Source organism: Onychostoma macrolepis, chromosome 19, assembly GCF_012432095.1.
Source record: "Onychostoma macrolepis isolate SWU-2019 chromosome 19, ASM1243209v1, whole genome shotgun sequence".
NCBI classification, from domain to species: Eukaryota; Metazoa; Chordata; class Actinopteri; order Cypriniformes; family Cyprinidae; genus Onychostoma; species Onychostoma macrolepis.
Window position 1 is genome coordinate 13,360,651 of NC_081173.1, and position 24,661 is coordinate 13,385,311.

At 38.6% G+C, this 24,661-nt stretch overlaps 1 protein-coding gene across 1 annotated transcript in view; it reads right to left on the reverse strand.

Moving 5' to 3' along the window:
• csmd2 (CUB and Sushi multiple domains 2) overlaps positions 1 to 24,661 on the reverse strand; it is a 262,731-nt gene that overhangs the window by 64,039 nt on the left and 174,031 nt on the right. The window contains 8 exon segments of the mRNA XM_058752757.1: positions 62 to 186; positions 1,502 to 1,705; positions 2,585 to 2,680; positions 16,177 to 16,290; positions 17,773 to 17,889; positions 18,219 to 18,413; positions 21,343 to 21,530; positions 21,740 to 21,878. Of these exon segments, the coding sequence (XP_058608740.1) occupies positions 62 to 186; positions 1,502 to 1,705; positions 2,585 to 2,680; positions 16,177 to 16,290; positions 17,773 to 17,889; positions 18,219 to 18,413; positions 21,343 to 21,530; positions 21,740 to 21,878 (1,178 nt within the window).

Here is a 24,661-nt window from a genome sequence, read left to right on the forward strand (position 1 = left end):
TTCATAATGGACTTAAAAAAGGTGATAAAATGGTATTTTATTGTTGCTAGAAGGACCGTACCTGGATTCCCATTCCCTCTGGCACAGTGATCTTCCATACGCAGCTCAGGCTGTTCAGGTAGGGCTCAGGATAGCCAGGGGACAGAATAGTGCCTATCCGTTGGGTAAGGTTCCCTCCACAAGGCACTGCAGCACAGATAAAAAGAGAAAAGGATGAAAGAGCAGGTAGAGTAGGCAAATCACACAAACCACCTACAGTATGGTAGGGTATTTGTAATCTTCCAGGACAACACCTTCCTCCTTGTGCAGCTCCTGTGGTCAAGCATCTGGTACCTGCAGTGAAGCGCACAGGTAAACAGCTGCACATGAGTGTGGATACCTGAGTGTCTACACACAGAGTACCTGCGGCAACATCTGCCACATGTGCAAATTCGTAGATGTGTGACATGCCGGAGGCCATGACTGCTGGCCCACAGCTGTGTGCCGTTGCTTGTTAGGCACAGGGAGAGTTTGTTGGAGACAGCTCTCTCTCAAGAGGAGTAGGAACAGGAGTCTATTTGCTCTGTGTCCCCACAGGAAAACCACCAGAGCTGTGATGTGTATCTAACACAATGCCCATCCAAGCAAATGCATTGATGTTGGGGATGCAAGTAAACATGCAACACTTAAGCAAGTGTAGTAAAATCTACCAAATATATATATATATATATATATTTTTTACTATTTGATCAAATTTCCAAGGAAAACTGACAAAACTATTTTGCTCCCATTATATTCAAAGTCGATATTTATTCTAGAAGTAGCCATTGAGGAGCCATGGCTTCAGTAGATGGATGTTTCTTTTTTGTTTTAGATATATAATAATTGACTTATGTATATTTACATACATTTCTATATAATATTAGTGCTGTTAAATGATTAATTGCGATTAATCGCATCCAAAATAAAAGTTAGTCTTTACATAATGTGTGTGTGTACTGTGTATATGTATATGTTTATATAAAAACACACATACGTACATGCATATATCTAAGAAAACAACTGTGCTAAACAGAACAAACATAAATAAAATAGATAAATATACAACAAATAAATAAATAAATACACAAATGAATTATTGGAAAAATTTATGTCTATATATTTTTATAATCATTATAAACAATTTTACATCTAATGTATTAACTAACAATAAATAAAAAAAAAAAAATCCTACAGTACATGTTTATGTCCTGGTTGTATTTGTTAATATTTTGCCCATCATTTTTAGAATCATTATGTTTGAACATGTTGCCTGTAAAATTTTAAAGCTTGTATTTTCAATATATTCATTTATTAATAAATAATAACACTGTTCAACTGTGACAATAACTGAATATTTTTTAAATTCTTGTTTGTAAAAGCAATTGCATATATATTTGCACGAAATAGAGTACATAACCTGGCTATTGGTCCCCAGCTAAAATGATCATCTTGAAAGAGTGTGAGATGATAGCACTCTTACCAATGCAGCTGGGCATGCTGCCGTTCCACTGGGCCAGAGCGTTGGGTACAGTCAGGCACTCAATGGCACTGGGCCCCTCCAGGACATATCCTGCATTGCATTCAAAACTCACCACGGCTCCCACCGCAAAGTTGTTCCCAGTGCGCCTGCCGTGTCTGGGCTCTGGGACTGAGCTGCACTGTGTCGCACTGGTTCTTGGGACAGCTAAAGCAAATAAATGCACTATTGTTAGATGAATTTGTACAAAAAAAGGACCTTCAGGACCTTAAGGCACCTGCCAAGTCAGAAATTCTTTGCAATACATTATTTATGCAGTCATGCACCAGATTGTTAGCGAAAATTGCACTTTAAGTTTGAACCACACAGTAGGTACAGTGCATACAGCTGGTTGGGATGCCCCAGAACACCAATACTTTTAATACTTTTATAAGATGCTGTACTCTTCCATTAAGGAGACGGCAGGAAACGAACAAGCGTACGACTGTAGACCACAGGGGAGGTGAGATAATACAATAATGCTGCTTTAGCTCCTAAAAACCATGCTATCTATTATAGAGAAAGATGCAGGGTGTTCAATTTTAACACATTTCAACAGGAGGCCCCATGGCTGCTGAAGAGGTAAAGCACATTAACAGCATCGTTTACAATGTGTGTGTGTGTCTGAGAGAGAAAGAAATGGACCATGCATTTTGTGTGAATAATTCAGTACCTAATTCAGATGACTGTGCCTCTCTCAATCAAAACATTTACATGACCACAAGTTCTGATAACATCCTACAAACATTTGTGCAATTAATGGCAGGCTTGGACACAATTCAGAAAGTAACAATTGGCTTCCTTTCAGTTCATAATTGAGAAGTTTTAGGATGTTGAACCTGAATTTAAAGAAATATAATGAGAAGTCCATCAGAAGATCTCATATATTTATGCTATTTGGCTCCATTCGGAGATTACATTGGAGAATTCATGGGAAATAATAATGTAAATTGTTTAAATAGTTCTAAACGGCGCACAGCCCTGGTTAACAGAAAAATGAAACGCACTTTTGTTATACAGGAAGAGAACTCAACACTCTCAACTTACCTTGGTAGACCAGGTGGAAACCTCTTGAGCTTGACAGGCCCTTGGAAGAGAAGCGGATAAGGATCTGGTTGGAGGTGGCTAGTGGCAAAGATTCACCTGCAAGTACAAACAAGGTGTCATGACATTTGGTGACATTCTAAAACCAATGAAATTTGATGTTATTGACCTCTCACAGATGCCATATTTGTTTGCGAGCAGCAGCTGAGGTGAAGATTAGCAATGAACAATGACTTTATATGACCTGGAATATACTTCATGAGTAGATGTGATATGGTGGTCACTCTAAACTGTTGCTGTGTAGATAATATCTAGGGCCTGTATTCTTAAAGATTCTAAGAATCCTCTCAAAGAGCTCCTAATTTAGCTTAAAAATTTCCAACTAGGAGTCTTAGCTTAAAAGTGATTCAGGACTAATCTGAGAGCAACTCTGAGCAAGGAAAAGACAAAAACTTTTATCTTAGTGAGGAGGCGGGGCTGACCCCGTTGCTAGCTATGACACAGTCTTTTGAAGACTGTGATTGGTTGGTTGTCCAAGAAGGAAATAAAAGAGCGCTTTTAAGAGTATGGTCTATTATAAGCCTTCACTTTTAAATTACAGGTGTAATATTTCCTGTTTTACCGTACTCTCTCTCTACTCTCTCTATACTATATAAGTATAAATATTCTTTATTTTTTATTTACCATGCTGTCATACTTAATGTATTTTATAGGAAATGAACAGCGACACAATGTTCTGAAAGTGCTGTCTGCATTAAATTGTTTGTGTGATCACTTTGCTTATAGAAGGTTGTGACAGACCCAATTCATAACTGCTGCATAGTTGCATTTTTCCTGTTGCTAAATATGTTAATGTAGTTAATGTAGTGATTACTTCCATTTCTGGCACTATGGCATTTCTGCATGGTGTCGGAGATGTTAGCGTGTCTCTAATAAGATCGGTCACAAACATGATCCCTGCGCGATCTAATGTGTAGCGTCTTATTAACTCACTGTCATGTGTGCAACACATTTCTTCTCCCTTTTCATGTTTCGTTCATTTTCTCCACTGCTAAAGAAACTCTTAAAAGTCCTTGTCCGTACTCCTAACAATTTTGGATCTTAAGACCTCTTTTAAGGGTTAAGATGCTTTCTGAATTACTTTTTTCTTTACTAGGATCATTTCTTTAATTTTAAGAGGAAACATTTTCTTCGAATTTTGTTACTAGGAGCAACTCTTAGCACTAAGATTTTTCATGAATACGGGCCCAGAACTCTTTAAAAATTCTAATAAGTTGCAGCATTCAGGTTTGGAAAGACATTAGCCTGACTACGTCAGACTTCGTACTCCCGCTCAATTTCAGTTCGCTTCTGTACTCAGTCTGATATAGCAAACCAGCTCCCAGGTTATCTCCGGCTTAGCACCAGCCGTCCAACCAACGAACAGAGGGTGGGCTGAGAGCCGTGACTAAGCGCCGAATTTAAGATTGTAGTTTAGGTTAGGGAAATCTAAAACGACAGCGGACATGGAGACATGGGATGCTATTCACTCTGTTGTGGAGAATATTCCCGGCATTTGCCAACTGAAGCCCTAACAAGAAGAGGGTTTGGTTCACATTTTGAATGGAGGTTTAGAGGGTGTATCTCGGTCTCTTTTATCTGTCGAGCTCAAACTGGCACCCTTTTGACAGGTCAGTGTCTCCTTTCTTTTCCAGTCCTTGAATATTGCCATGACATGCTGTAATCTTGCAATTAAGTTGCAGCATTTCTGACAGACTTGAAATGAACTAAGAGCTGTGTTTAACAGAACTAATCCTAACTTTGACAGTTGGCTGCAAATATTTTCTTGTTTGTCTCTACTGTCAAATATTAGGTTAGATGCACTAATTGTACCGTGGAATGCGTAGATTTACTTAATAATCTGCAAAAGTCGTTCACAGCCATCTTCACTCCGGTATTTTGCTCGATGGTTTTGTTTTCGCCGCATACCTGTGTTTACAGCGGAAGTTCGATCCGGCGCATAACATACTTCATAATGAAACGTTATGTGATTGGCTTACGGGTACACCAATGATTTTAAACTTCAGACAAGCGGCCCCCCCACGAGAAAGTAAACGCTTGTCAATTATGCCCTTCCAGACTCTGTCTACGAAGCAAAGCGAAGTAGCAGAGTTTGGTATTACCAGGCTAAAAACACATGAGGGTAAGCAAATAATGACAATTTTAATTTGTGGTGAACTATCCAATTACGACTCACATTCTATATATATTTGTTTTGTCTGTCAAATATTAGCATCGCTTTGAAATTCTTTCACTTTCACATCTTGGATGTTCCCAAGCCCAGGTCTATTAATAATCCCAATATCAAAACGCACCCCTCTCAGCATCACTTATTATTAGCTTACGTGCTTTCTGTTGTGCAATGTGAAGGCTGAGGCTTTGAATCTACCCACAGTTCCCTGGGGCACAGTCGAGCTCTATAGGGGTTTGCAGAGAGCAGGTTTGGTTTTGACAAATTCGTACAGTGGCCAAAGAAGATGAAACCGCACAACACTCTCGCTTATGTTGGGATCGATCAACGCTCCTGTTCATGCCTTTGGCATGCTGGGATGTTATTAGAACAAGCCTCCGTGGGCGGCCGACAGAGTGACAGCTACAGTAATAATCCGGTCGAGGTAGAGGTGTGGGGAAACCCTGACTGCTTCACACCTGCTGTTTGTTGCGATGGTCACATTCTGCAGTGCTGCTCGTAAACTGTTAGGCCCGTGTCGCACCACACCACAATGTCAGCAGTGGGAACCCTGGATGGTGACCACAGCTTCACCTCCGGGAGGACGCATCACGCAACATTCAAGGATGTTGTGGAGTAGATTGACGTGGCTTGACACCATCCTGTCAGGATTCCAGAAGTCTGGTGTCATTGAGGATCACAATGTCCAAACTGATGACTCGATAGAGGTGGACATGCCAGTTTTGTCTACCTCTGGAGTTCTTTAACAGCGATATGGAGGAGGAAGACTTTGAGGGATTTGCTGAGGAATGAAAAGTCTCTCACAAATGCAGTTAGGCCCTAAATGCGTATAGTGCTTATAAATAATACCAGTAGCCTAATTTGTGGTTTAGTTTTGATTTAGGTCTACCATTTTTTTTCGTTTAGTTCTGAGTCCCCACAGAAACCGAAGGATTAGCTGTGGAGTGATGGGAACCAAAAATGCATTCACAAATTTAGTTAAGCTTAAGCCCGATGTTTTCAAATGTTTATAATGCTTATAATGCTCTGTTTTGTTTCTCATTCAGTGTTAAAATAAAATACAACTTAACATTAGCATTTGAAATTTAGGGGTCAGTAAGATGTTTGTCAATCGATTAAAATTTTTTTAATTAATTAAATCACACATTTTTTTTCTGAAATTAATCGTGCTTAAAGGGTTAGTTCACCCAAAAATGAAAATTATCCTGTTGTTTGCTCACCCTCAAGCCATCCTAGGTGTATATGACTTTCTTCTTTCAGATGAATCCAGTCGGAGTTATATTAAAAATTGTCCTGGCTCTTCTAAGCTCTATCATTGCAGTCAGCGGGTGTTTCTGTTACACAGTCCAAAACACGTAAAATAAAGTGCACAAATCCATTAAAAAAACATGCCTCACACGGCTCCAGGGGATGAATAAAGGCCTCCTGTTGCGAATCCATGCGTTTTTGTAAGAAAAATATCCATATTTCAAATGTAATAAACACATTTCTCTCACTTCATCTAACTGTCATAAGCAGAAGCCTTTCCGGCGGATGACGTAGGCATTGCGTGATTAGTGACGAGCGCATAGAGAGAATAAAACAAACACCGGTCACGAATTAGAAGCACAAAACGAGGATTTGTAAAGAAAAATGTCAGACGATTTTGATGTAAGCCAAGAGGAGACTGGTTTTCCTTTGGTAAAGTAAAGGAACTTTACTTCCTTTGCTCCTACAAACAATCGTTGGATTTTGCGAGATTCACACGCACATGCGCTGTGCCGGCATCCTACTTCATCCACCGGAAAGATAGCAGAAGTTACACAATACTGTTTATATTGTTTTAAATAAGGATACTTTTTTTTTTTTTTACAAAACTGCATAGATTCGCTACAGGAGGCCTTTATTCAGCTTAGAGCTTAGAAGAGCCAGGACAATTTTGAATATTACTCCAATTGGATTCATCTGAAAGAAGAAAGTCATATACACCTAGAATGCATGTTTTACTAGAATGAGTAAAACATGGGACTAATTTTCATTTTTGGGTGAACTAACCCTTTAATCTCACCCAACATTAAAGTTTTTAAATATACTTTTACATTGCAATCATTTCACATGCAATCTTCAAATTGATGTACAAACAACAAAGACAGTATATATTTTAAATATTTGTTTAGTGGCATCATTTTTATGACTGATACCAATACTGATGTCTCTATTGTAGCGTATATAAAAATATATAAATATATAAATATATATGTTTTGCTTAGTTTAGTGTATGTTAGCCATAGTTTCATTTATTAATAAATTCCTTATATTCACAATTGATTTTTGAACACGTCTGTGTTCTGCTCACGATTTGAAGTCACTGATTGTTGATCCTTGCTACATGCTAAACTATTGCTAGTACTGAATAAAGTAGGAAAGCTATTCTTCCTTGGCCAGGAAAATAACCTTTCCTAGAATTGATAAATGATTATATTGTCTGCTCGGTGGACAGACCGATCAAATAATTGTAATATTGATTCTGCTACAGTTAATTCTAAGATCTAATCTAAATGTTTATTATTAATTATAACCAGTTATAATTAATTATAAATATTTCCCTTTTGAGCTAATTTGCTACACTATGAAACTGACCATTGATTATAGCCATTCAACATTACAGTATAATTGAGAACGATCAATTTGAATCTTTATTAGATTTAAAAAAATAACTTTTAATTTAACTTAAAATAATTTTTTACATAAACGCATTATAATAAATGTCTTATATTTAGCTACCTGTGACAAGTAGGAAATACACAGAAATTGGCTGCTATTGGGAGTCACGTGACATGCTTATGAACCTAGTCGCACTTGAGTAGCGCTCGGTACGTTTGGCCCCTTTTTGCAGATTTTTAATTTTTTAAAATTTTTTTATTTACTTTCCCTGATGGCATACAATCAGAAACAGCTGTCACCGTTGGCTTCTCCGATTAAGAAGAAATCCACGCCCCGGCCGCCTGCTGCGCCTCGCGTTTTTGGAGGAGTGCTCCGAGCACCTGAAGTTGAAAAAAAAGCAACTCTGAGCAGAAAAGCGCCCCATGTCATCGCGTTTTTTCCATTGTCCAATCGAATGAATGAGGCGGGCCTTCCGTTGTGGTGACGAAAGTTTACCGTTGCTTAGAAAGTCCGGATACTGCAATAATGGATGAGAAACTTGTGGTGTCTGTCGAAGGTTTTACCTGGAGATGTATTTTTTAAGGTTTTGTTAATATGACAGTTTACTTAATAGCAAAAAAAAAAAAAAAAGGATTTTAGAGTGCTTACACTATAATCCTTTGATTAGACTGACAGGACAACTGATTTGGTGGTTGCCTAGCAACATGAAAAAACTGCAGCGCACTGCTCTTTTTTTAATCAAAAAAGGCAGAGTGGTGCGCCTCACGTTTTCAGAACTAAAAAACGTGTTCGGTGTGATCGGGGGCCTTACTGGATCGCAAATAGGTGCAGCAATCTGCGTCTGGTCGGATTGCCTGAAGGTTCCGAAAAGGATGATCCTATGGGCTTTTTGAAAAGATCGCTACTGACGTGGCTCCTGTCCCTGGCAGGCAAAGAGATTGAAGTGGAGAGAGTGCATCGTGTGTACACAAGGCTCTCCTCAGATCGCGCTAAACCAAAGATTTTCATCTTTAAACTGTTTCGGTACACGGACAGGGAGCTCATTTTGCAGGCTGCCAGACTTCACGCCCCGGTGAAAACATCCGACGGAGCATTGCTGTTGTTCTTTCCAGATTTTTCTCCGGTCACCGCAAAAAGTAGTGCATTTGCGCCAGTTAGGAAGGAAATGAGAGAAACTAGCATCCAGAATTTTCTTCTTTATCCTGCAAAGCTGAAGGTCATTCTCAATCAAGGTGAACCTAAAATGCTATACTCCCCAGAAGAAGCAATAGTTTTTCTCAGATCCCATTCATCCACCAACTCTCAGTGAACATCAGCTGGTTGCTGTCTAATCAGATAAGAGATGCTCTAAATCAGTGGTTCTCAAACCTGTCATGGGGACCCCCAGCCACCACACATTTTATATGTCTCTCTCATAGGCCACACCCATTTCAAGTCTTGCAGACTCTACTAATGAGCTGATGAGTTGAATCAGGTGTGTTAAATGAGGGAGATATACAAAATACGCTGTGGCTGGGGGTCCCCAGGACAGGTTTGAGAACCACTGCTCTAAATGGAGCGGTGACTGTGTTTTTCACTGTTCACTTTAATGATCACTTCTTAATTCATAGTTACTAGGAGCTTTCATTGTGCATACAGTATCACTTACTGATTATGATGTTATTTTATTTATGTTTTAGTTGTATTCCTTCTATCTCTTTCTTTTTTATTTAAATTTTTTTAAATAGAGATACTTACCTAGTCAATATGTGACTATGTGGCCAATGTTGGTGCTTCAGTAATGTGCAGGTTTTTTGTTGACGCCACGGACCATATTAAGGGGTGCTGGCAGATCAAGGTTTGTTCTTGGTTTGATCTGCCATAGTTCATGGGGATGATTTTTTTTTAACAGTTATGGGAAGGGTGAGGTGGGGTGGGGGTGGGGTGGGCTTAATGGTAGACTCACTCAATTGGTTTTATTTTCAAACTTGTATTTTGTCTTATTATGCAGTAATTCTGTTCAATACCTATGACTGACCTTAATATGTTGAGTTGTAATATTAAACTCATGGCCCTCACTAACGTACAGGTTTTCTGGATTTTTTGCGAAGAAGAGAGATTGATATAGTGTTAGTTCAAGAATCCCATTTGAAAGAGGAGGATATACACAGGTGTAATAATAAGTTTTATGAAGTGGTATCTCACTCATCTTCGGATACTAAAACCAAGGGTGTCCTAATATTGGTGCGGAAGACTTTAAATATTACTATTTTAGATAAAGGTTGTGATACAGACGGTAGAATAACACATATAAAAACAATAGTGGAGAATAGGAATATTGTATTTTTTTCAGTTTCTCTGCTTTGTCAACCTATATCTTGAAATTTTCAGATTTTGAAATTGTATTTGGTGCAGATACGAATTCTGTAATGTCGCATATCCTAGATAGATCTGGACCAAAGGAATCACACTCCCAAGCTTTTTTTTTTTCTGAATACGAATCTGTCATCTTCTCCTAAGTGTAATCTCTGTTCGCAAGGATCTTTAGGCACGTTTTCGCATAGTTTTTTTTGGGAGTGCCGCTCTCTTTCACCTCTTTGGTCTCAGCTCTCACAGGACCCGTTATATTTGTTGGGTACGGAGATATGTTTGACTCTGCACCATTTTTTCATGAATGACTTTTGGGACTTCACCTCTGTCCGTCCAACAAAGATGTTTACTGTTAACTGCTCTCACAGCAGCAAACAAATTATTAGTCAACCGTTGGAATCCTCGTCACACAATGAACAGACGAACCTGGACTGAGTACTTGTTGAACATTATCTCGATGGAACTCTCAACTTCTCATCACCTATACCATTTTCCATGCTATAAACATATATTTTACATAATAGAAAACAGTTATTTTAAAAATGTAAATCGTTTTACGATCAAACAATATCTGAGCATAAGCATAAATCTTACTGACCACCAAATTTTGAATGTTAACAGTTTTGAATGATATACAGTATACTGTATATAATGCTAAGTGAGATATTTAGGATTTCTTGTAATTATAGTGTAGCCATAAATTGGTTATTGGAAGTTGACTTTGAAAAATTACTGCAAACTTGATTCAAATGAGGAACATATTTACATCCAACTCACTGTTACATCCACGGAATGGAACCCAAACCCCAAAGTGTTGCTAAGAACAAATCACTGGTTTCCACCTCAATAATAAAAATAATAAAAAGGTAACTATGACATAAAATAGACAAAAATTGGCATGCGAGGCCTGTTTCTGTCTACAAGAGAACAGAATCCTTGTCTGTTGTTTAAGATAAGTTTACAGTTAATTCACAGAGGACGGCTTCACTAGAAATTTGCTGTTCACTTGTGCAGATTATTCATTCCCTATGCATGATTTTCTGAGAAAGTTGAGAAACATCCATCAAAACTGACAACTGTGCTTATAACAGTTGTGACATACAGCAACACTTGTTTCGCTTCTCTCCGCAGCACAAAATTTTTTAATTTTAATTTTTTAAAATTTTTTTATTTACTTTCCCTGATGGCATACAATCAGAAACAGCTGTCACCGTTGGCTTCTCCGATTAAGAAGAAATCCACGCCCCGGCCGCCTGCTGCGCCTCGCGTTTTTGGAGGAGTGCTCCGAGCACCTGAAGTTGAAAAAAAAGCAACTCTGAGCAGAAAAGCGCCCCATGTCATCGCGTTTTTTCCATTGTCCAATCGAATGAATGCAGAGGCGGGCCTTCCGTTGTGGTGACGAAAGTTTACCGTTGCTTAGAAAGTCCGGATACTGCAATAATGGATGAGAAACTTGTGGTGTCTGTCGAAGGTTTTACCTGGAGATGTATTTTTTAAGGTTTTTGTTAATATGACAGTTTACTTAATAGCAAAAAAAAAAAAAAAAGGATTTTAGAGTGCTTACACTATAATCCTTTGATTAGACTGACAGGACAACTGATTTGGTGGTTGCCTAGCAACATGAAAAAACTGCAGCGCACTGCTCTTTTTTTAATCAAAAAAGGCAGAGTGGTGCGCCTCACGTTTTCAGAACTAAAAAACGTGTTCGGTGTGATCGGGGGCCTTACTGGATCGCAAATAGGTGCAGCAATCTGCGTCTGGTCGGATTGCCTGAAGGTTCCGAAAAGGATGATCCTATGGGCTTTTTGAAAAGATCGCTACTGACGTGGCTCCTGTCCCTGGCAGGCAAAGAGATTGAAGTGGAGAGAGTGCATCGTGTGTACACAAGGCTCTCCTCAGATCGCGCTAAACCAAAGATTTTCATCTTTAAACTGTTGCGGTACACGGACAGGGAGCTCATTTTGCAGGCTGCCAGACTTCACGCCCCGGTGAAAACATCCGACGGAGCATTGCTGTTGTTCTTTCCAGATTTTTCTCCGGTCACCGCAAAAAGTAGTGCATTTGCGCCAGTTAGGAAGGAAATGAGAGAAACTAGCATCCAGAATTTTCTTCTTTATCCTGCAAAGCTGAAGGTCATTCTCAATCAAGGTGAACCTAAAATGCTATACTCCCCAGAAGCAGCAATAGTTTTTCTCAGATCCCATTCATCCACCAACTCTCAGTGAACATCAGCTGGTTGCTGTCTAATCAGATAAGAGATGCTCTAAATCAGTGGTTCTCAAACCTGTCATGGGGACCCCCAGCCACCACACATTTTATATGTCTCTCTCATAGGCCACACCCATTTCAAGTCTTGCAGACTCTACTAATGAGCTGATGAGTTGAATCAGGTGTGTTAAATGAGGAGATATACAAAATACGCTGTGGCTGGGGTCCCCAGGACAGGTTTGAGAACCACTGCTCTAAATGGAGCGGTGACTGTGTTTTCACTGTTCACTTTAATGATCACTTCTTAATTCATAGTTACTAGGAGCTTTCATTGTGCATACAGTATCACTTACTGATTATGATGTTATTTTATTTATGTTTTAGTTGTATTCCTTCTATCTCTTTCTTTTTTATTTAAATTTTTTTAAATAGAGATACTTACCTAGTCAATATGTGACTATGTGGCCAATGTTGGTGCTTCAGTAATGTGCAGGTTTTTTGTTGACGCCACGGACCATATTAAGGGGTGCTGGCAGATCAAGGTTTGTTCTTGGTTTGATCTGCCATAGTTCATGGGGATGATTTTTTTTTAACAGTTATGGGAAGGGTGAGGTGGGGTGGGGGGTGGGGGTGGGCTTAATGGTAGACTCACTCAATTGGTTTTATTTTCAAACTTGTATTTTGTCTTATTATGCAGTAATTCTGTTCAATACCTATGACTGACCTTAATATGTTGAGTTGTAATATTAAACTCATGGCCCTCACTAACGTACAGGTTTTCTGGATTTTTTGCGAAGAAGAGAGATTGATATAGTGTTAGTTCAAGAATCCCATTTGAAAGAGGAGGATATACACAGGTGTAATAATAAGTTTTATGAAGTGGTATCTCACTCATCTTCGGATACTAAAACCAAGGGTGTCCTAATATTGGTGCGGAAGACTTTAAATATTACTATTTTAGATAAAGGTTGTGATACAGACGGTAGAATAACACATATAAAAACAATAGTGGAGAATAGGAATATTGTATTTTTTTCAGTTTCTCTGCTTTGTCAACCTATATCTTGAAATTTTCAGATTTTGAAATTGTATTTGGTGCAGATACGAATTCTGTAATGTCGCATATCCTAGATAGATCTGGACCAAAGGAATCACACTCCCAAGCTTTTTTTTTTTCTGAATACGAATCTGTCATCTTCTCCTAAGTGTAATCTCTGTTCGCAAGGATCTTTAGGCACGTTTTCGCATAGTTTTTTTTGGGAGTGCCGCTCTCTTTCACCTCTTTGGTCTCAGCTCTCACAGGACCCGTTATATTTGTTGGGTACGGAGATATGTTTGACTCTGCACCATTTTTTCATGAATGACTTTTGGGACTTCACCTCTGTCCGTCCAACAAAGATGTTTACTGTTAACTGCTCTCACAGCAGCAAACAAATTATTAGTCAACCGTTGGAATCCTCGTCACACAATGAACAGACGAACCTGGACTGAGTACTTGTTGAACATTATCTCGATGGAACTCTCAACTTCTCATCACCTATACCATTTTCCATGCTATAAACATATATTTTACATAATAGAAAACAGTTATTTTAAAAATGTAAATCGTTTTACGATCAAACAATATCTGAGCATAAGCATAAATCTTACTGACCACCAAATTTTGAATGTTAACAGTTTTGAATGATATACAGTATACTGTATATAATGCTAAGTGAGATATTTAGGATTTCTTGTAATTATAGTGTAGCCATAAATTGGTTATTGGAAGTTGACTTTGAAAAATTACTGCAAACTTGATTCAAATGAGGAACATATTTACATCCAACTCACTGTTACATCCACGGAATGGAACCCAAACCCCAAAGTGTTGCTAAGAACAAATCACTGGTTTCCACCTCAATAATAAAAATAATAAAAAGGTAACTATGACATAAAATAGACTAAAAATTGGCATGCGAGGCCTGTTTCTGTCTACAAGAGAACAGAATCCTTGTCTGTTGTTTAAGATAAGTTTACAGTTAATTCACAGAGGACGGCTTCACTAGAAATTTGCTGTTCACTTGTGCAGATTATTCATTCCCTATGCATGATTTTCTGAGAAAGTTGAGAAACATCCATCAAAACTGACAACTGTGCTTATAACAGTTGTGACATACAGCAACACTTGTTTCGCTTCTCTCCGCAGCACAAAAATCTGCAGTTTTATGTGGCCCAGTATCAATCTTGACTATTCCCTGCTCTCTATTCACGCTCCAAAGTGTGCATTATTTCCAGCAGCCCCCAGCACACTTCACTGATTTCACACCGGCATCTGAAGTTAAAAAGCGCATCTCAGAAAGAATATACGTTCTGAGCGGTTCACCTTCCTTGAGTGCGGGGTTTCACGCCATATGCTAATCACCAGTGTTTGACTGGTGTAAAGGGTGAAGAAAAATTGAAATGTACACAGCTCATCTGTGTTGTCATGGGAATGTCAGAAGCGGAGAGCGAGCGAGAAAACCCTGTTAATCTTCGAGCCGAAATCTCCTCAACTGACCGCATTAAATGGAACTCCATTATGACTGAATAAAAGCTTTCAGCCTCGCCGTCTCACTGGAGATCTATTTAGTCAGTCTGTTTTTGCTTATTTGATTCTGTTTTCTTTTCTGTTTTAAGGAAGAGAGCCCTATTTACTGGATCCCACTGAAATCTGTTTGTTAGACTGTATGAGTCATCAAGCTTGTTATGTGAAACTCTGCATTTTATTCTCTGGAGTACTTCATTATCTCTCACGTACGTCATTGTATGTTCTGATAATTAAGAACTCTAGAGACTGTACACAAGTACTGAGTCAACTTTAATGATTTAAAGCGGAAATGTCTTTTTTTAATTCAAAGCTTAATATTCAGAGATTAGGTATGTACAAAACTACATAATTTAATTTAAAATATCATAATATAAAATATCATAAAAAGTGGGTTGTCTGAACTAGTCTACTAATCAACCTTAATAGAATAGTTCTGTCCATTTACAAACCCTTATGTTACTCTGAACCCGTTACTTCTTTCTTCTGTGAAATACAAAAGAAGATATTCTGTCTACATAAGATGTCTATGTATTTTTTGGTCCATACAATGAAAGACAGTGTGGTCCAATGTTGTTTTGAACCCCACTGACTTTCACTGTATAGAGAGAGGAGAAAAAAATAAAATAAAATAAAATAAAAATAAAACAACATCTACTTTTTTGTCCCACAGAAAAGTCATACTAGTTTGGAACAACGTGGGGTTGATTAAAATGATGACAGAATTTAATTTTGTTGTTGTTTTATCCCTTTAAGTCTTTGACTAAGCCTATTCCTATTTGGTTCTTATAGGGGACATATACAGTACAAACTGCAACACATGTTTTTGCATTTAAAAATAGCTATACAGAGCACAACACAATGTAGTAAATAAAATATAAAGAAAGCAGGGGTCTAAAGAATTTTTTTTTTTTTAAGGTTGGACTATTTTGAACTTGTAGTGAATGTTTGTGTGGGACACTATACAAACAGCACAACAAAGAGGCCAAAGAAAATATGAAAAAAGATTAAGATAACTAGTCAACCTCAACTAGTCCATTGCTAGCAGAGAGCACTGTAAGGGGCCTTTCACACAGAACCCATTTTTGTTGTATGGAAACACAATTGAAATTCCAATGAAATGGGGGAAATAGTTCACTTTTTTTTTTTTTGCTGAATTTTTAACTGCATTTTTAAACCTTATGTCAAGCTCAAGACACTGCAAAGCCACAAAACGCAAAAGCACTGGTCAAACTTGTCCGTGCATCACATGTTTACATGGAAAAACAATGAAAAAGTGAAATGACACAGCAATACTGGCTCAGCCAAAAGTGGTACTACTCATTTTATGCAGGACTTTCTACATACAGTAGTTATTGTTCTTATAATTCCATTTGGTGATGCAAAAAATGGCACAGTTTAGCTTTAAATGTTAGTATCTGTGAACCGCACAGGCTTGTGTCTCTTTTATTTTTAGATGCAACTCATCTTGCTAATCGAGTTGGTTAATTGACTTCTATTTACCTTTGAGTTTAAATGCAGTCTTTTTAGCATTCATCTCCTCATGCCAGAATAGACCAATAGAGTCAAGTGAACACCGTTCGAGAAAGGTTTACTGACCTGTGTGGGCCCCAGAGAGTGAACTCAGGACACGGGCATGCTGGGTAGGCCCATCATACACCTCCACAACATCATTTAGTGCAGTCTGGAAGAATGCAAATTGGCTGAACACCACTGCAGGGAGATAAAGAGAAAAAGTGAAGAGACATAATTACATAAACCCTATGAAATATGCAACTGAAACCATGACTGTGCAAATGTTAATTCAATAGTAAAAGACAGAACCTAATCACACCTGTGAACCACCTGTTGTCCTTTCTACACACACCTGGTGCTTAGTAGAGTAAATTTCCAAACGAGAGCCATAAAAAAGAAACCCCGCATTGAGAAGCTCCCTATCCCGCAGCTGTTCGAAGCCATTATGCCATGCCTACGGAAATTTGTGCCTTAATTAGCTCTGCTTCCACAACGTTTGGCTTGACCCAGAGAAAAACAGACAAGCTCGCATCTGCTAATTTACACTTTGTAGGAACCCCAAATTGTCCAAATGACCTCCATGTTTTATGGATCAAATAAAAGGGTCAAGTGGAAGCTGCTGGGGTTATATGAGGGGATATCCAGAGGTTGTCTGTAGCTAGAGGCTCTATACCCCTGAAAGAAGGGCAATACGGGTCAAAGTCCCTTTCAAGGACAGTCAGTTCACTCTGCGGCCAATTTGCAGTGCCTCCGGGCAGCTATTTTGGGCATGCAAGTCCAACTCCTAACTACTCAAATGGTGAAATATTAAAATCTCGAAAACTCACATTTAAACCAGCAATAAATTAAGACATAAATGTAGTTTATTATGCTCAAATATTATTAAAAAATGAAAATTTCAGGTTGGTCAAGCCTGTGCAAAATATGAGTGAACTATCTTGTAATTCATATAGGCAGCTACAAATGTTCTATTGGTTTTTAAGTTCACTGTAACAACTCATTCTAACTAATCATTAAACGACAAGTTCTGAGTGACAAATCAAAGCCAACCAGAATACATTTTGTTTGGAATCTGGACCAACGAGATTGCTCTGGGACTGTTGGGGCTATCCAGCATAACGCAATGAAAATAGAAACCAAGAAACAGACCAAATATTGACCAAAAGTTGGTGTTGGTGGCTGATAAGGACACAAATTTAACATGGAAGAGCTGTGAATTAACCCTTGGATGTGTGATTCAGATATGGTGTGATTGGCTGAGCATATTGGTTAGCATGATGTTATTAGCCCTTGTAGACGATATAACTACAAAATCCGATTGCAAAAAGCATCTTTTTCCATTAACAAGCATAAGAAAGTAGCTGTGCATTCTGATAATTTTGTAAGCAACATAAATACTGCAATTTTTAAATAGATCATTTTATCAATGCCTGATGTATTTGAAGGCCTCTAAACACATGAATGGACTTAATATTTCTTCTTGTCATTATTATTTCAGAATTGTTGCTAGTGAAAGGTTTGAAACTGTGTCCATTTCCTGTAATGCCATTTGCCAATAATTCATCTGCAAAAAACACTGGAATCAATGTGAATTCCAACAATTTGCTTTCACATTACACTGTAGGCCTTCTTTGTTGTAATGCTATTTAAGTGTCTGTGCGCAATGCTATGTTTACTTACCGTAGTCTTTCGGCACAATGACCGAGTAGAGGCAAGTCCTCCCACTGCTGTAGTTTCCAGGATAACCAGGGGAGAGAACCACTCCCTCCAACCCCGAATACTGACCACCGCACAGAGCTAAGCGAGAGAGACAGTCACAGAAAGAAGGCATTAGAGACTAATTTTCTGTCCTCCGCATCTCCTCTCTACTGTTCCCTCATTCTGCTGATCTTAAATTACTTTTCTTGTCTGATTCCTGGACTGCCCTACTAGATGTCCCCAGTGTTTGCCGAAGTGAAATTGCAGTGTGTTCAAAGTATTCCTCAAGGTTACATAGCAAAGATGAGCCTTTGCTTATTTCCAAGGGAACGGCAGCAGATGAGACAAACAACAGGTCTTTGACAAAGTAAGAACACGTATGGTTACAGAACAAAAGCTTGAGTATTTGCTGAACTGTTACATTTTACCTATGCAAACAGGTTTGGGTTTGTTCCAGCCGGGCTTGCCATCTCCCCCCATGATGCAAGTGAGAGTGGCGTCTCCCTCCAGTGTATAGCCGTTGTCACAGTAATAGGTGACAGTTGCCCCCAGCTTCAGCTCAGTACCAACACGAGTACCATTACGCACCAGGCCTGGCTCAAAGCATGACTCTCTGGGATTTTCTGTTGAGGAAATAAACAAAGTATGGTGAGAGGGATAAAGAATGAAAGGCAGCAATATATAATGATTTATGGCTATTCGGGTAAGACTGATAATCCAGTGCACACAGGGACCTTTATATATACACATACTCGCAAAGCACATAATGTGACTAAAAAAATGGGCTTTGTCGAGTAAATAATGCACAATTACTCACCAACTGGTCTGTGATTTTATTAGAAACTACAGTGCAACACGTTTCAAATCTAAGACATGCAAATCGTATACTCAATAAAACATCTGTAAAACCTTTTAATGACATATTTGTCTTTTCATGTATGATTCTGCATGCATCAAATTTTTCACGTTAGAAGAAATAATTGGGGTTTGTAAGATTTTAATTCTTTAAGTAATTTATTTGAACATAAACAAACAAATAATATTATGAAATTTTACTGCATTGTTAATTGTATGTAATTTATTCCTGTGAAGCAAAGCTGAATTTTCAGTTGCCATTATTCCCGTCTTCAGTGTCACATGATCCTTCAGAAATCATTCTAACATGCTTGGTGCAGATTTCTTGTTATTCTCAATGTTGATAATGTCAATAGTTGTGCTGCTTAATTTTATTTTTTTTCAGGATTCTTTGATGAATGAATTTCATTACCATGTAACATTAAACATTTAATGTGTCCTTGTGGGATGAAAGTATAAATTTGTATGAAAAAAAAGGATAAAAGAAAAGATTAGTAATGAACAGTAGTAATAAATATCAATAATAATAATAATAATAACAAAACAGTTACATGGTCTGCTATATTTTCACAATAATCATGAACCCTGTTTGTGCAGGTTGTGAAGAACCAACAGCTGTATATACTATAAAAGGTCAGTACCGGAGAGGATATGTTGAAATGTTTTTTTTAAATAATAACAACTGAGACTCCCATAAGCTAAAAATAGAAGAATAAAGACAGAGGAGGCTCTTTGTGTGAATAAGTGCACTTCAAAGATACTTCAAATGAGCGCACGCAGATGCTTTTGCCAATTCACAATCCAGAAATATGCTGCAGCAACCTACATGCCCCGTGGAGCATGAACGGCCGACCCAGGACATATTAAAAGTGACACTGGGCTAGATCAGGTCTGCTGACTACACAAAACAGTCCGTCACCCAGCAGGACATGTGTACGGCGCACACCGCATCCTTTGGCCAAAATTAGAAATCAATCATTCTTACTACACATCTGCATCGCACAGCAAAAAATGAGTTGCATGCAGTTCCTGTTGAGATATTACTTCCAAACATAGTTATACTGCAACGTTTGTGCTGATGCCCGTGCCCTTCATGGCCCAATAGCACGTCGAAACCGGCGGCAATCTGTTCGCTGTGGCCGGCGTTCCAGACGGCCCATAACTCAGTTCATCTTCCTACACCTGGCTCCTCAGTGCTCTAACAAGACGAGTGCAGGACGGGCAGTAATTAAGAGTGGACCACAGCCAGCCTTAAGGTCTAGCTCAGGTGTCCATTGATGAGGTTGTGTTTGAGAGTGTGTGTGTGTGTTTGTGCATTTGGACGTGACAAATGTTTGAGCTGGCAGGGAACACTTCGGACGAGCAATGGAGTGTGTGTGTGTGTGTGGTGTTTATTTAACTGTCGGTCAAGCGTGCAGAGCCTTGGCCCACATATTGCACCTCGGAGGCCAATCAGACGCGGTTGGGAGTCTGTGAGAAGCTGATTGGTCTGTAAAGAGGTTGACAGCACCTGAAGCTCGTTCCAACAGCAGCGGCACACGCAGATGAACCAACGTGACCCCGTGCCAGACCGGCTAAGCTAACACTTCTGTCAGGGTTAAGCTAAAACAAACACACTTTTCGTGTATTTATGATTCGCTTCCACATTATTAGTTTATACTAATTCATTGTGAGGAGACTGGGGTCTGGAACTGGAGCTTTTGAAGTGCCACACACTGTGTCCATCTGCTACACCAGATTGAGAGAATACTGTTCCTCATTCACCAAGCCCAACAGAGGGTGATGTAAAGAGCACGGTCTCTCTCTCTTTCTCTCTCTGACCACTGCATGCCAGCGATGCCCATCAGTAGGTAGAGTTCTATTGTGGTTCACTTTAAGTTCATTGACAGAAAACAAACAAAAAAAAAATGTAAAAGCATCAATATGGTAACTATTGTTGCTGTTCTGAAACTTTGTCTCACTGCATGCCATAAGACCAGTGTTAAGGTCATTGCGCACCGAGCCCAACATTTTCATATGCGTTTTTTCATTTTTCAGAGTCGTCATCCTTTCCTATCAAAATGCTTGCTACAGATGCGAAAACGCAGAAAACTCAGTGTGCACAGACCTTTAATTTCACCATATTTGTCGATATTTCTGTTTTATTTGCTCGCTCAAGCCAATTTTTAACCTGTCTCTGACTCTTGGTGAGTACTGATTTTGGATCCTGGCGTGTCTGAACTGACAAGTCTGTCATTTCATGAATAAACAAATAAGCCAAAGTGTCATCAGACAAAGTGAGGTCAGCAGGGCACATACGGAGACAGCAAACTCGCATTTGTTCTCATTTATGCTGAGCCTTTAGTGTGACAGCAAAACATTGATCAAATGCCAGCTTTAGTGAGTGCATTCTGGCTTTTCATTTTCATAATTCTTCTCTAGACGACTGTGAGAAGTGCCACGGGTCGATAATTATACACTACACGAAAGTGGTACGAGCAGGAGGGGGTGATCAAGGCAACAGTCAAAGTGCTGTTGCAGTACGGCACACTACAGGAACGAAAGAACAAAAGGCAAAGAACAAAGACAAATGAAAAAAAAAAAGGCCATTCTGATACTAGTATTTGAACAAATTCTCATACAATACAGGCAATAAAAGGTGCCTACAAAATGGGAAAGAATGTAATGTATTCCTCCCACCACAAGGGAGAAACATACCAGTGTATTGCAGGACAAATCCATTGCTGCTGAGTGAGGCGTCACTGCGGAAGGCCAGGAAGAGCGTGTTGGAGCTGCTCTCAATGCGCTCAGGGACGTCCGTGCCGTAAAAGCTGCCCAGCAGAGGGCTGAGAGAATCAGGCCCATCGTAGATATGCAGGAAGTCGTAGCTCGGTTCTAGACTAAAGCTAGTTGGAGGAAGTAAACATGTATGATATGACTATAAACAACCAGCATTGTTATTGTTAACTAAAACTAATACTATTGAAAATCATTTTAATTGACTGAAATCTAAAATGATAAATACTAGATAGAAAACTTGTATAACACTGTATACTACAATAAGGTAAGGCAACTAAACAAAAATGGGAGACTGTAGTCTTAAAAACAATCTTACTGATTGAAAGTGAGTGATATGATGTGGTCTGGCGTTACTGTTACTGTCCAGTCACATTCTCTGCCATGAGGGTAGGGCTCTGGGTATTCAGGGGACAAGATCAGTCCACTGGGACCAGTCAGATTCCCTCCACATGGAGCTGCAATACAAAAGGAAGGAAAAAGAAACAATGGAAATTGAAGTACTGAACATACTACTTGCAGGCCATGTCCACCCGTACACGTGTATTTTTACAAACTGCGTTTTTCCTTCTTCCGTTTTTAAAAAAATCTCCATCCACATGAAAACGCAAACGCATGCAATGAAGCACTGTTAAGAGCATGCCAAACCAACAGGTGGCGATATAATGTTAACCGTAAAGCCATGTTGGCCAATCAGAAGCCTGAAAAAGTTTCCAGTAGGTGGAGATAACAGCGCATGCTCCGACGGGCTTTGAAAATAACCGCGTTCGTGTGGACAGGGCCTTAACATTATATAAAATAAGACAAAACAAGCGCTAAAATGACCTAAACCTGAAAAAAAAACAACAACAAACGTATAGATCAATACAATTTTATTAGATAGAAATTGAGTAAAAAAAAAAGGTAAATCGTGAAATCGTGACTGGAAAGGTCATGGGACACAAACAGGGGACTTGGGAGTAACAAAAAACACAAAACAAACCTGCCTTTCTAGAACACAATTGTAATTTTGCTTTATTGAGATAAACACCTCCTGTTTTAACTATTAGCAACTCTGTAATTATCTAGTCCCAAAGATTATTAAATTAATGAAGTCATGTGCTCAACTCAGCAGTAGCAGGTTTTTACCTAGAATAGGCAAACATCTCCAGGGTTTTGCCTGTGGTTCAGGTAAACATTAACACAAACTCATATTGAGTTTAATTGAACAAGGCAACCTAATTATACTATAGTTAGACTGGCTATTAACATGAAGTGGCTTTAATTCACAAAAGAAAACCAAATACTGCTGCCCCTAATGTCTATAAAAATCCTTTTCTGGGAAGCAGTGTGATGAAATCTTTATAATGTAGCTGCTGCAAGAGAATAGATGGTAAACAGCTGGCCAAGGCCAGCAGAAATATTATTATTAATAATAATCACAGCTTTGCTATACATGTGTGCCCGATTCATAATCTCACAATAAATGATCCCTTCGTGTCATCAATAATGTGGTCAATGCACTCATGTTCTTATACTTCCTGTGTATGATTTTAAAATGTATTTTGGATGGGTTACATTTAAATTGGGTGCAAACTAAATCCGTGAACTAGGCCTTGAACAAAAGAAACTGAAAAGAATTTCAATATGACTTGAATTGTAACGTTGAGTGTATTTGAATGCAGTTACATAAACGGCTTCTTAGTGTGAAACTTTTCATACAATCACTGAGTGCATTTACATACAAAATGCTGATACCTAGCTCATTACATAAAGCGTGCTTACATGTGTTTTTTGATGTCAAAACACAGTGTATTACTATTATTAGCCAAATCACAACTCATATTCATTACAATTGAAATCTTGCCTAATTTTGCCTAAGATACTGATTCATTTTGTGTCTTTATGTAAAACTAATGGGATAGAGCATCCACCTTATTTTTCAGGAAGTAAGCTATTTCCTGTGAAGGTGCAAGTCTAGTGATTCATTTGGCCATCAGTAAATTACTAGAGAAATAAGAGTGCAGTAAATGGTGAAACTATTGGTGCAACACAATTATTTATGATTACAATAATAGAGTGGTGGAACTATGACGTCACGTTGTAGACAAAAACCCAGAAGCGAGTTAGCATTTTAGCACTTCCGGTTCCATCGTCACAGAGTCAATGGTTTTTTTGAATGGGAGTTTGGTAAAATCCCCTAAAATAAGGTGCGTGGTTCACACAAGCTCAAGATGCTTTCACGTTTTATTCTACGACATAAAACACACCAGTTACACCCCACTCGTGATTTTTTAAAAACTGTTACGTTTCTTAAAAAAGACGGTTGCTAACAAGTTGCTAAATGGGACTACAGGAGCTGTCGGAGACATTAAACGTCATCACGCCGAACAGTTTATCAATTTACAGTATTTTCCAGTTGTAGTATAATTTATAGTACAATTAATTGTAGAATAACCAATTAATAGTTTACCGCATTTTATATTTTTGTTCGACAATGTTTTTTTTGCTTTGCCCCAAAATACAACACAAGCCTTCGGATGGAAGATGCTCGTTTATCGCTTACTGGTATAGAGACTCTCGTACCATAAGGTAAACTCATATGATTATTTCATGTAAAAAACACATTTACCGGCATAGTCACGGTGAAAGTGAAACTTTAACAATGCATAGTGCTTAAAGCCACGTTAAAATGAAATGTTTACGGGCACAAGAAGCTGTAAGAAAGCATATAGATTGAGGATTTTCTAGAAGCAAGGATAAAATAACATTTTGTGTACCCGCCCTAACAAAACGATAGCTGAAATGCGGTACTTTATTCACTAAAATAAGTTTAATCTTACCAGTGTTTCCCCTAGGTTTATGGCTTTGGGGGGGCAGTGGCTTCTTGTATGAGGGAGGCGGGGGTTCCGTTGTTTCCCGACATAAAAATAAAGGGAATTTAATATTGATAATAACATTGAAGACATTGTATGATTATTATTATTAAGGTTTTAATAGTTTTACTAGTAGTAGCCTATTACGTTCTGCCCAATGTCTGTTTCTCAAGTGAAACCGAACTTTTATTTTGACGGGTTGCCGTGAATACCTTTACATTTCTGTATATGATATGAGGATAGTTTTACTCAAATGAAACGCTCGAATGCTCATGAAGTGACTCTCAGAACAGTTCTGGAGATGTTGTTCATGTATTTATGTCCTCATTTAGTGAGACGACAGACCTTAATATCACCGCAAGCGTCACGCGGTCTTCTGTATGAGT